Raw genomic sequence first — 13633 nt, 5'->3', positions numbered from 1 at the left:
GTGCCATGATTACACTGTGCCCGGAAACTTGGTTCCAAATTACATGAACAACAAATGTCTTTATTATTTCAACCTGTTTGGTCAATTTCTACTTCTTATAGTCACACATGCACTAATTTCTTTTCTTTTTTTTCAATGTTTAAAGATTCTTCTTTAATTATGAAAAAAAGTTCTTTATATGGGACTTGTCAGTTTCCATCAATTCAAAGAAATTAGATGCTACTTCAAGAGATGGACTAGGCTGAAAAGGATGGTGATAACAGGATTATGTAAGAAAGCTGTTTGGATTAAAAACAAGACCCTTCCCTGATTGGTATCACAGAGAGCAAGCAACAACATCTACTCTCAAGACATCCTGTGGGGGCCACTGTCAGAACATGAGTCCTAAAATGCACGGGCCAAGGGTCCGACAGAAGGAAGTGTTTCCAATAATTCTTGGAGGGTGGGGCCATAAAAATATAATTGGATATTTCTAGCAGGGGTCAATGGTAAACTCACCTTGTCAGACACTGAGCTCTGCCACTTAGATGTCTTTTCACTTTTGGAAATTTTCCAAAAAATCCTATCAGGTAGATATTATTTTTATCCTAAATTTAAAGAAGAGAAGGAAACATAGTTATTGAATTTAAATAATTTGCCAGTGTCACAGTGCCACTAAGTTGCTGACCTCAAGTTTGTATTACCTACCCTAGAAGCTATTCTCTTCACTGTTTTATAAGCTTCATGTAATTTAATTATTTAATTCATAGGCTAAAAAAAGGAAGATTAAAACTCAGAAGCCCAGTATCACAGGGCAGGCATAACTATAATGATTATCTAGCACTTTCCTCTACTGACCCTTAACTCAGCTTCACTTGTTCTTTTTTTTTTTTTTTTTAAGATTTTATTTATTTATTTGACGGAGAGAGAGACAGCGAGAGAGGGAACACAAGCAGGGGGAGTGGGAGAGGGAGAAGTAGGCTTCCCGCCGAGCAGGGAGCCCGATGCAGGGCTCGATCCCAGGACCCTGGGACCATGACCTGAGCCGAATGCAGATGCTTAACTACTGAGCCACCCAGGTGCCCCTCAGCTTCACCTGTTCTAATAGCATGTACCCTCTCAGTGGGCCTAAGGGGCTCTTCTGACTTTTCAAAGACAGGAGTTTTCTGCTGTGGGTCTCTGGAAAGTGATAACCTACAATAAATGCATTTCCAATGACTTTACATTGGAGTGAGATGGTAAATGTGTAGGTATTTGGGGATTGGTTCTACTTGAAAATTTTTTGGAGGAGTAACCTCCAAAGTTTAAAAAAGTACTTTTGACCAAGGTTGTGTTACATGGCCACCATCATTTAAAAACTATACTCAAACAGACTGTGCTTCTTTATCATAAACCTCATCTCGAAGTGGTATCCCAAGTAGTTTGGGTACAATGGTAATTAAGCAATAAATTATTGAATTAAAAAAAAATGTTAGAAACAAATGAATGGCCTGGGAGATTGTGTTTATGGATTAAAAAAGAAAGGAAGGGTATCTTCATTGTGATTTTGATTCTTCAGTCACTAAAGCACTTTGACATGGATATTTCTGGCAGGGGTCAATGGTAAACTCACCACGTCAGACACTGAGCTCTGTGCCTCAGGGACATACCCTCCTAGGTACCGCGGGCTCCACCCTGCAGAAGAATAAATCTAGAATCAAAGCATCTAGTTCAAGGTCACCAAATTCAAGGACAGCCTGGACCAAATATGTTTAGCACTCACTCCGTGACTACCTCATCGTCAGTTTCTCCATGCATACCCAATTTCCAGTAGGGTTAATGCGTACATCATCCATTCATGAGAAACCAAGCTGACTTTTCTCAGAAGTGAGTTCATATAATTACTAAAATCACCTTCATAGTAAATCTCATGTGAAAACAAGGAGGCAGGGTTATGACAATAAGCCCTATTCATACAGTTTAAAACCACATCCATCTCTACAGGATCAAAGATGGAATTTAGTTGACCACGTAGGCCATTTTTACACTTTATCCAGTTATGCCTGGGAAACCTCGGGTGTGCCCATAAACTGCCCAGTAGCTTCAGTTCCTACGAGGCCTCTCTCGGGTTGTTCCACACCTCTAATAGGGATCCAACACTTGGCCACCGCTTCTAGAGGCCACCGCAAAAATGCTGAAATCTGGTGAAGGTCCTGTGTCTCATGGCTCCCCAAACTGTTGGCCCACTTTCTTTCAGCACCCATGGTGCTGCCTTCAACACATGATCAGGGAAAATGGTCGTCTCTCCCATACAGTATCACAACTTGTTATTTGGGAAACACAGGGTCCTTGATATTAAGGGTCCTTCCATTTCTGCCTGCAGCTGCCTCTTTCCACTGGTCTAGACCCAAGTCTTTGAAGTCTGACAGGTGGAGGGTGCAACCTTCTTCACCCTATTTTCCCTAGGGCACGTACTCCTCCCTCAGGAAAAACAAAACAAAACAAAACAAAAATAAAAACCTCAAGCAATTTGATTCCTCAAGGCCAGCTCATGCATTTATCGGTTTACTCCTGCTAAGTAAGTCACAACTGAAGCTGGAGAGAAGCATCTGACCTCACCCTCACCACCCATGGGTGTCATCTACTTTCTCCCCGGTTTTCACCATCTGAAAGGTGGTGGTGGTGGTGTTTTTTTGTTTGTTTGTTTGTTTACAGTGATTTCTTTTTCATAGAATTTACTTCCAGGGCTTAATCCATATACTTCCAATTCTGGGCTGACTACTTTGAAAGTCAGTTTCCCAGATAATGGATGGGTCTAGTTAGAATCTTAATTGGGTACTTGTTCAATATAAAATGGGTTACGATTTCATTTTCTGTTTTGTGAAACATTTAAAGCCTAAAGATAAAAGCTGTTCACCATCGCCCTATAAAGCCTGGTCTCAGGATTGAGCTAGATCTAGTGGCCACAGGAATCGGCATGCTTGTCTTGCCTCTCCATACCCGTTGACACTTGGCTTGCTGGGACACTTGATGGGGCCATCTAGCATTTGCTGTCCACTCCTCTTTCAAGGAGTCACAGGGGCATACTACTTACTACGCAGTGTCAAGTTCAGAAAAAAACTCTTGAGTCCTCTGCCCAGAGTGCTTTTGTAAAGTGGCTAAATGAATGATTGATGCAACCCAATTATCTAGAATTTTCTATATAATTCAAATCCTATTATCCCAAGCCCAAAAGAAGGAGCTATATTTGCTTGTTCCATGCTTTCAATCTGAGGCCATTAGTAGTAACTTCATAGCAAGTTGGGCGGGTCCACGATCTTATGAAGACTAGTGAAAACTCACTACTCTGAGAACACAAGGGTTAGTTGATTTCAGAATTGTGAAACTCCATCATACTTGGCATACTAAAAGCTACTAAATATATCATTGCAATACCATCTCAAACCATTTCATCTAGCTAGCAAACTGATCGTGTTTAGGATATGATTACTCGGATGGAAAATTAGTTTTATCTTTAAAAATATCCTATTTAATAACAATTTTACTTCGAGTCTTTGAGGAATAAATAAATTGACCATGAAACACAAACATTTGTTGTTGAGATCAATGGCAGGAAGCCTCCCTGGTTCCATTTAGAAGGGTTTGATGATTGTCTTCAAAGTGCTTGGAAGCCCTAGCACAATAAGCACTTTGAAGGGCAATGCTTTGTCATCCCCCTGCCTTAGGCCTGCAGTTTCTGGCATAGATTAGTGGCGTTTGTCTTTTTTTTTTTTTCTTTCTTTCTTTCTTTCACAATGGATGAGTTCCCCCATAATGACTGCCTTTATCCCATGTGAGTAGGAAGCTTTTCAAAACGACTTAGGCTGTGGTGCTTGACTGTGTTGGAACAACTTCATTAATGAAAGGCGTATATATTTGATGGGATCTTTGTTGCCACATTATAGTATTTGTCTTAGAACACTGTGTCCCCACATAACAATGATGCAGGCCCTGCTACCACCACGAGAGTAGGAATTACAGCAAGCACATTAACTCCTGCCCTGGGTGGCTTTTTTTTTTCTCAATGTTCTTTTCTGTCACTGACCGGACCTTCTCTCAGTACTTCTTCTGACTCCTTCCTGAACAGTTTTTAAAAAGGAAGATCCCTCCTCATTTTTATTCAGTCAGTTGGCCTAATAGTTCTTGAAACCACTTTTGGATTTTAACGGCCAAGTTTTCTGTGAGAAAGGGACTTCTCGGGTGTCCCCCTAGTGACTTGAGGTCCTGCTGGACCCCTAGGATTTCAGGCTCTTCTCAAAGTGCACACAGTCAAGTGGGGCAATTGTCGATTTCCAAAAAGTCTTGAAACAGCTCTGTGGTTTTGTTTTTTTTTTTTTTTGCTTGTGGATAAACAATTTGCCTCCCTTTTTTTCTTACTGTTAATTACATGACAATTAAAGAAAGCCTCAAAGGGTGTAATGGAGAATTTCTAAAGAATCCTGCCTTTTCATGGACCAAAGAGAAGACTTAACATTGGATCAATGAAGAAACAACAGAACTCTTTCAAAGGAGCTGACTCCATATTTGATGCGAGAAGGAATTAATGCGGCGCTCTGTTCCCTTTCTTTTGGATACCTCCTCAGACAACTGTTTTCTGAGAAAGCATCAAACCTCTATAGGAAATGGATTTAGATGTTTCTTTTAAATGATGACACATTCTCTCTCTTTCTGTGCCTCATATATATGTATCCTCATCACATAGGTTAGATGTGTAATATATACATATACACATACTTATATATTTTTCTATACCTGACTTTTGCTTTCTTTCAGTCATTTTTGCCTTAATTTATAATAACATCTGTATACATTTCCTAATAACGTTTGTAATTCACTGGGGTTTTTACTTAGTTACTAACATGCATTCATTATTAAACCTGGTGGGAATTGAAGGTTAATGCACCCGCTCGTGTGTGCACATGTCTGCGGGCATACACACAAATATCACTGGGCCCATAAAGTAAAATACTTCAGGTCAAAGGTTTCATCCAGCAAAATAAAAGAATAGAAAAATAAGACATATTTGTAAATATAAAGCAAAACTGTAACAACTCTTATTTTTTAATTTTCAGGAAATGTAACTTTCCTAACTAAAACAAATAAAAAGCGTTTCATATGAATTTACATGAACTTGGCATTTTACTTGGAGATAAGTAAACTGTCTGGTGGGTATAAAGTGTCTGTGGTAAGAAGTTAGAAGTGTCTTCAACACTCAACCCCCACCCTACCCCCTCCTTTTTTTTCCCTCAGGACATAAGGAATCTAACACCAAAATTGGAGTATGGAGCAGCAAAACAATCATAAAAATAAACTTTAAACTTGAATATAGACCTGGCTTGGAATCTTCGTTCCAATTAATGTCACTTGATGCCTCTGATTCATCTGTAAAAGGGAAAACATCTAGCGGGTGGTCACATGGGGACTTGCTTGGTTCACATGGGCATTTACAGGTGTTACTGCCTCCATACAAGCCTTAGATGGACACACATACTACAGCAAAACCTATAGAAAGAAAGATCAGTCAGTTCATCCTTGACTAGACGTCTGTGAGGCCCTATTGGTCCTGTTGGTCCCTGTTCTTTTCTTTCCTAAGTTATATCTTTTTCTAGCCCTAGTTGCTCCCTGCAATTCCAGTTTTCTAGCCAGAAGGGAAAGGAGGAAGAAAGGAGGAAGAAGGGGGGAGGGACAGAAGGAGAGAAGAAGGAGAGAAGGAGAGAGGGAAGAAGGGAAGGAGGGAGGGAATGAGAGAAGAAGGGAGGGAAGAAAGGAATATTACTTTATTTCATGTTATTCGCCACTACAGTTTGAGAAATGGGAAATTAACAAAATGAATAAAATATATCTATTGCTGGTCCAAGCATCTGCAGCCTATTACAAAGCCTTGCCACAGCAATATTTATTCTTTTCCTCTCTGAGTTCTCTCGTTCCAGCTTTTGTCCTCTCTCTCCCATTCAGTCTGTATTCTCATGCTCGTCCCGATAATTACAGGAGAAACGAAATTATCACCCAGCAAAGGGTGTAGCAATATGTGTGCAAAGTTGATCTTGGAAAACCAGTAAGACATAAAATAAAAATAAAAATAAAAAATAAATCCCAAACAGGTTTTTTATTTAACATAAGGCCAAAGAAGCTATCAGGCGTTGCTGAATACTGTCCGCTAACTGTACAAAATATTGACTGCATGCCTCGCAAACACCAAAATATCCGCTGGAATGCCATAGAAATAAATAACTTCTGCTATAAACACATGAAAACATATCAAACTGTTATCTCTTTAAACATATTGTAAATAAAAAAATTACCAGTACTTCTACACAATAAATATTAAGAAACCATTGACATAGTTGAAATGCACTCATATAAATTAACAACTTTAATTACATTAGCCAAACAGACGTCGGTTAAAGAACTGCATGTAGTATGCCAAAAAAAAAAAAATAATAATAAAAATAAAAAAATAAAAACAAACAAACAAACAACATCAACCACAGAACATAAAAAGTTTTAAAACAAAACAGGCTTCAGATTATCTTGGCTTTCATAATTATATTTTTCTTTTAAAGAAAAATATCAACCCATTGTCAATGCACTGTTTTTCAAAGCATTTAAATAGAGGGTAAAACCCATTGGAAATTAATACAGAAGAAATGATTCACTTTATGCATAAAAAATAAATAATGTAGCTGAGACATGTGGTTTGCTTCTGCTCTTGAAGATGTGAACAGCTTCTAAGCATTCATTTTCTCTGACCCATACAACAGCTTCTCAGTGATAAAGGGTTTAATTTAAACACACACAATGTCCACCCCCAAACCTTCTGCCCACATCTACAAGTTCCAATTTATTGTGTAGGGTTTCAGGGTGACTAAGTTCTTCTCTACATTGAAAGGGAAGTTGCCAAAAGGCCCCCAGGAAATCATTTTTTTCAAGTGAACATAATAATTTGAATCTAAGCTTAATACAACTGAGGCATTTGTGTTCTCTGTTTTTTAAAGTTACTTCTTGAGGTCCAATCCCATGGGGGGTGAAAAACAAAATTCACTTGCTCTTCCTTAGAGGAGAATGCAGGCATTCTCCTTGAAAACAAAGTGTGGAATCAATCTTAAATATCTATGAAATTGTTTGGTCTTTAGGGACAAGAAAATCCCAACTCAGTGTGCTGGAATTTGCCATGCTTTTTTTGAAAAAAATAAAAAGAAAGAAGGAAGGAAAGGAAGAAAGAAGGAAAGAGAAAGAAAAAAGAAAGGAAGGAAGAAAGAAGAAAAAGAAAGAAAGAAAGAGAAAGAAAGAAAGAAAAAGAAAGAAAGAAAGAAAAAGAAAGAAAGAAAGAAAGAAAGAAAGAAAGAAAGAAAGAAAGAAAGAAAGAAAGAAAGAAAGAAAAAAAAGAAAGAATCCAAACAACCAAATATTTATCATTCTTAAAAAATACTTGGGGTCAAATACTTTTCAGAGCTTTTAAGATTGGTATGAGTAGGTTTTTAAGAGCCTAGAGATCAGCCCTAGAGAAAGAGTAGAGAGATGCTAAGATCAGATAGAGCCACCCTGTTTTAAGGAAAACCTACTGTGAGGAACCCAATATGGTAGAATTTAAAAGCTTTTTCTTTTGGCCTCGTGCTGCTACATGAAAAGTGTGGTTGTTTACAAACCAGCATATCTTCCAAGATTATTAAAGATAGCAGCAATTTATAATTCTAGTTCAAGGCCACATAAATTTAATGAAATAATGTCAAAGTTTGGGGATGTTTGAGAACCTAATCATTTAATTTCAATTAACACATCCCATTAAAATATTATCATATGGAATTTCATTTTGCTCCGCTTCTGATCACTATGGCCACCAATCAAACTCCTTCTTATCCCCACTGTGTCGAGCACTCTTTTAAACAAGATGGCGCACACACTTGAGATGAATGGGAGCCACAAACAGGTATCAGCTGTCTTTCGAGCATCCTGCTTTTCCCACTGCCCTGGCCATCTCTGCTAGTGCACTGTGAACTAGGATTTAGGTCCCCACACTATTTTCATGGGTTCCATTATTAGTGCCACTACCAAATAAGAAGCAGTCCAAAAGGCCCTTTAAGTTTTTCATGCAAATTTCTAAAGTTGAACATCGCCATCCCCCTCTCCCTGAAACTTCCCTCACCATGCCCACCTTCCCCACCTGAATGATTTCCTGGTCAATGGTTAAGAGTGAAGAAGCAAGTACTGACTTTGCACGCTCTCCCTCTTACACGTAGAGTCCACTCTCATGGAGTACATGTTGTATTTCTGCATAAGAAAGGGTGGACCTCAAGATGTAGTAAGTATATCTACCCAGTAACAACATTAAAATAATTTGCCTACATACAGCCTAGTGTTATAGTACACCAATTTAGTATATATATTTCAAGAAGAGCTAAACCACCTTTAGTAATGTTTGGTTTCTCACTATTTCATTTTCCTACAACTAATTTTTTAAAAAAAATCTATGAATTGACATAGGGCTGAAAGCTTCAGTATTTTACAAAATACTAATGAATGCAATTTTTCCAAATTATTAGTATTTTTTTCAATTTTTGCAAACCTCAAACAAGTCAGTAAAAATAAGGCTCTGTATTTTTAAAAGCATATAAATGAATAACTTATTAGCTATTCTAGGCAAGCTAAATATTGTGGAATAAATTAGTAGAAATTTAGCTTTAAGCACGTACTTTGATATTTATAAAACAAAGTGTTTTTTTTTTCTTTTTTGCATCTGAGTCAATACATACAAACTTATATATCAAGAGTTTTGGCTGTAAATTAAAATATTAGGGATTTTTGCCACTGATGCCTCCCTGCAGTTCTCTTTCTTCTTCTCAATCTCTTAAGACCTTCCCCCCAAGTTATTTAACTTTTAATTAGTGACAACAACATTATTTAGCCCAGCAAGTCATAGTTCTCAGAATTAGGCCTTAATCATCAAAAAAAAAAAGTACCCAACTCTTATTTTGGCCTAAAGATGAATTTTTTGTTTCTTTCCGAAAAAGCTTTCTGATTTAAGATTGATTCCAATAGATAATAAATATAAGTCACAACACACACAAAAAAAATCAGCCTAGAACCTTGAAGAACATGAGTTTCCTGTTTTCCCTGCAGGGAATACCTGGTGGGATAGAGGTGGGGGGGGGTGGCGAGAAAGAGGAGGGAGCTGGGTCCCTGCACAATGAAAGAGGGTCTTGCTGAATAGTCACTGGAGTTTCCAGGCTTCTTCCCATCCACATTTTTTGAAATGTGCCCACCTAGTTCGGAGGAAAAGCAAAAACTATAGCCTATCCTTCTTAAAAATACTGTGTTTTGCACACAAACATTCATTGCTTTAAGAACATTACAAAATGACAGCCTGACGTGCTTAAAATGTGCATGGGCATGATGCGATCCATGTATATATTCACACAGGTATGCGTATGCACAGGCCATGTACATATACACAGACAAGCATGTAGTGTTCTGGGATAGCTAACAGTGTATAACTACTGTTCTTCCAGTATGAAATGTCCCGCTTCATGGATGTCAAAGGAGTCAACAACCAAACTTCTCAGGTCCTTTCAGCCTGAACACAATCCGCCCTCCTCCGCCTTGAATCCCAACCCCTGACTCACTGATGGTGAATGATACCAACCACAGACAGACTGTTTTAAAGGCTCACACAAATGTCTTTGGTGTATGTGTCTATTTTTTAAGGTACAAAATAATAATAATAATTATAATTATAATAATAAAAATAGCTATTTTGTGTGCTGTAGCAGTTCTCTTATAGCTCACATTAAGTGCAGCTCTTAAACCCCCCCCACCCCCACCCAAAGAAAATACTTGTTAAATAAGGATTAGACAGGTCAAACACCATTGTAGTGCAAATAGTAAACGATAAAAAAAAAAACAACATTTACAAAATATAGAAATGTTTGGATCCAACAGATGGACAAACATATTCCTTTCAAGTATCTCTCCTTGAAGAAAATAAAAATTAATCAGGTTACTTCCAATACAAAAAAGTCTCTCATTTTGTTCTCTCTCAGGTAAACAGTTTCAAACCTATTAGGTTGCATAGTACTAAGTCATAAGCACCTTAACGAAATGTAACTTGGTATTCTTTGTTCCTTGATTTTGCTCTCTTCCCATTCTTGTTCTCAAATTTTTGTTTTGTTTTGTTTTGTTTTTAGGTTGGTTTTTTGTTCTGTTTTGCTTTGTTGCAAAACTGGTACAGAAAAATAAGTGTGACCACCTGCACACCATTGTTCCCTTACCAGTATGTGTGTGCATGTGTCGTGTGGAAATGCCTCTGTGTGTGTGTGTGTGTGTGTGTCTGTGTGTGTGTGCGTGTGCGCACGGGCTGATATACACAGAGAGAGGGTCACACAGACATACCTTACGACCTGGGTAACTGGGTGGGAAAGCGCCTGTAATTGGCTCTTTCAAACTCATGGCTTTCTAGATGCTATTTGGGTTGTGCCAGCCCACGTTATTGCAGACTAGACAAGTCGACTTCGAGGCTCACACTGAAAAGGGGACTGAAAAGGAGGGGACAATACTCCCGTGTAAGCAACTGATGTCATCACCTTGATATCAGAAGAAATGAAGGGGGTGCTGTTCTCCCTCTCCCTCCCAATTCCCGTCTTGTTCACTGCTTCATCTCTGAGCCCTGGCTAAGGAATTTTTCCACATCTTCCTTCATCTGTTTCAGGTTTTGTTTTTAGTTTATTTTTTTTTTTAATTTCTATTTTTTTTTTTTTTTTTCTGCTTGTTTAACTCAGAAACCTTAAACATTTCTTCATTTTGCCACTGTCTTCTCTGGACAACTCTGGCTCCCGTCCCCCCTGGGCGGGGCGCTCTATGAGCACCCACACTCCTCCACTATCATGTTCTGAATGTCCTTCTTGATGATGTTCTGCCCATCATCATAGTACAGCATGGACATGGGTCTCAGCTTGGTGGGCACACAGCACGACTTGAGGTTGGCGAAGGGGCTGTGCCCCCGCATGCGGTAGTGGTTGATGACCGTCGAGTGAAAGGAGAGCGAGGACCCCGACGTGCCTGCTATGTGGCTCGGGCACTCACCCTCGCAGTAGTTGGCGTGATAGCCGGAGGGAGCGATGATCCAGTCATTCCAGCCAATGTCCTTGAAACTGACAAAGAACTGTTTCTTACAGCAGATGTTGACCTTGCCGTCGCACTCCAAGCCCCGCCGCCGCCGCCGATGAGGGTGGTCTTCAGACTGGCGGGCCTGCAGCATGAGGAAAGGTCTGTGGGACTGCTCCTTGTCCTCCTCTCCCCCTGCCCCTCCGTCTCCTCCGTCCTTCTTCTTCCCTTCCCCCTCCTCCTCCTTCTTCTTCTTCTTGCCCAGGAGCACCAGGCTGGCGCCCGTCTCGTGGCACTGCTCACAGGCAATCCGAACGTCCAGGGAGCTCTTGCCCTGGTCCAGCAACCGCTGGATGCTGCTGGACACCGGGAAGATGTGCCAGGTGCTCTTGCTCGCATCCACCACCTTTTCCGATATCAACACTTCGTTCCTCTCCTTCGTGAAGCCCCTCTCCTCGGCCTCCTCCCCTGCGTCCACGCTGCCCTGGGGGTGCTTCTGCAAGAGCTGGATGGTGACTTTGGTCCTGGTCCTGTTGGCCTTGGGGACTTTGAGGAAGAGCCAGACTTCGGCCCGCTCCACCACCGACAGGTCACTGCCTTCTTTGGAAATCTCAAAGTGCAGCGTTTTCCTGGTGGTGCCTGCGGACGAAACACAGCACAAGAGAGAGAGCAGGGACACTCGTTAGTTGTGCCGGGGGTCACCACCCACTCGTTTCAGGCACGCGGGCGCCTCTGCCGCGGGCCATCTGCAGCAGGGGTCACGAGTCACGGCCCGCGGGAGGGCAGGGCGGTGTGGACATTTTTAAATGGTCGAGGAAAAAGAGTATTTTTGTGACATGTGAAAATTATAGGAAATTTACACTTCAGTGCCCACAAATGAAGTTTTATGGGACAACAGTTATGCTCATTTCTTTCTAGGTCGTCTATGGCTGCTTTTGCATTAGATCATGGAGTTGGACAGCCACGACAGAGACAGGCCCACAAAGCTTAAAATGTTTGCTCTCTGGCCCTTTCCGGAGAAAATCTGTCCGCTCCTGGCTCTAAAAAGAAGAGAGCCTAGATCTCAGTCAGTGTCTGGGAGCCTGGGGCGGGGGCGGGCAGGTGTCTGTGTCTGTTCACTGCCTAACCTCAGTTTCATCTTCTATAAAATGGGAATGGCATAATGACATTGGACCCGCTCGACCGCGGGCTTGGCCTAACCCGGATGAAAACCCACGGTGAGCTCTAGCAAGTTGTGGAAGTGGCGCTCTTCCCACAGAAACACACAGACAGTCCCCTCCCCCATGTAAGTACGTGGGGTCAGTGCCCACCGAGCTAGGCTCCTCCTCCCTGGCCACAACCTGCCCCACCCCTCCATCCTTTCTTTCCTAGGTCGCTGCAACAGCCTTTTCTTGCATTTGCCTCTCCAGCATGGAGCCAGGCCCCTCTCCAATCATTGCTCTACTAAGCAGGTTTAAAACAGAAACGAGCCAGCCTCCACAGCTTCGCCTTCAACCCCAGCTCTCTCCCAGTGCCCCGTGCTCTGTGGCGCAGCCACATGGTGTTTGTTCGAGGTCAGGTGCATCCCATACACTCTCTCACCGCCAGTCGGTGACCCCTGGCGAGAATATTCCTGCTCCCAACACATCACCCTCAGTGGCTGCCCTTGATAAGGGTTCAGTTCCTGACCCCCTTGGCCCCCCCACCCCCGTCAGTCTGATTTCGGATGCCCCCAGCCTGAGATCCTATCTATCTCATTCACTGTCATGGCCCAGTGTTTACCAGGAATGAGGCAATCACATCTTTAGCATCCAGTGAAGTTACATTAAGCGACCCACTTCCCACTGCTGCGTCCCCCGTTTTTGCCTCCTTCCCTTCCGAATGCAGCTTAATGAGCCCCAATTACAGCAACTGCTACTAACGGAAAGGAAATCCCCACACTGGCGAGACAGTTGGCTTCAGAGACCATTCAGTTCTTGCCTAACTTAAACTGTTTCCTTCTCTTTTTCCATAAGCACCTGTACGTCTATACACACAGCAACGTTTACTGTAAGGAGCAGGTGTCCGGACTGGAATTCTCAGATTGAAGAAACATCTTCCCTCGGTGGCACTTTTACCACTCGGTGGTCTATGAAACATGTCCTCTTGGCCCAACGGCCTCCTGCATGCGTGTACCCGCTTACGACTGTCCGGTGTGCGTGCATCCCGTACACAAATCTGAGAACAATGTTAGGGAAGGTCATCTTAGAACTCGCAACTCCCTAGGAGGGTCTCCCTGCCTGGATTTCTATAGTGAACGGAAATCCAGCCATACTTATCACTCTCAGCCCTGAGATGTTTACGGTACTATAAATTTTCGGCACAGTTTCAAGTTCTCTGCAGCAGAAGGCAGGCTTTTCTGTGCATTGCACACTGTAGATTCTGTTCTTAATTTAACACACTCTGCACACTGTGATTCTGATAGTGGTAAATTCACTGAGGCCAGGGCTAGGAAAGGCTACATATGTATACAAAAGATTCTCTGGCATCTTGGTATAAACTTGCTAGCACGCTGGGCTGG

The 13633-nt window shown here is 41.5% G+C and overlaps 1 protein-coding gene across 4 annotated transcripts in view; it reads right to left on the bottom strand.

Annotated features, from left to right (window-relative positions):
- Nucleotides 1–1590: 1590 nt before the first annotated feature.
- The window catches only part of INHBA (inhibin subunit beta A), a 28601-nt gene continuing 16558 nt past the window's right edge, over nt 1591–13633 (bottom strand). For 3 of the 4 annotated variants that reach the window (XM_036072149.2, XM_078059970.1, XM_078059971.1), the window contains one exon: nt 6085–11733. In XM_036072149.2, coding sequence (XP_035928042.1) covers nt 10847–11733 — 887 coding nt within the window. In that variant the 3' untranslated portion in view covers nt 6085–10846. Of the gene's footprint in view, nt 1654–5328; nt 11734–13633 lie in introns of those variants that run through there. The other variant, XR_013443057.1, reaches the window with a different exon arrangement.

The sequence above is a fragment of the Halichoerus grypus genome, chromosome 12, assembly GCF_964656455.1.
Source record: "Halichoerus grypus chromosome 12, mHalGry1.hap1.1, whole genome shotgun sequence".
Lineage (NCBI taxonomy): Eukaryota > Metazoa > Chordata > Mammalia > Carnivora > Phocidae > Halichoerus > Halichoerus grypus.
Note: the sequence above shows the minus strand (reverse complement) of the source record. Positions and strands in the feature narration are given on the sequence as shown.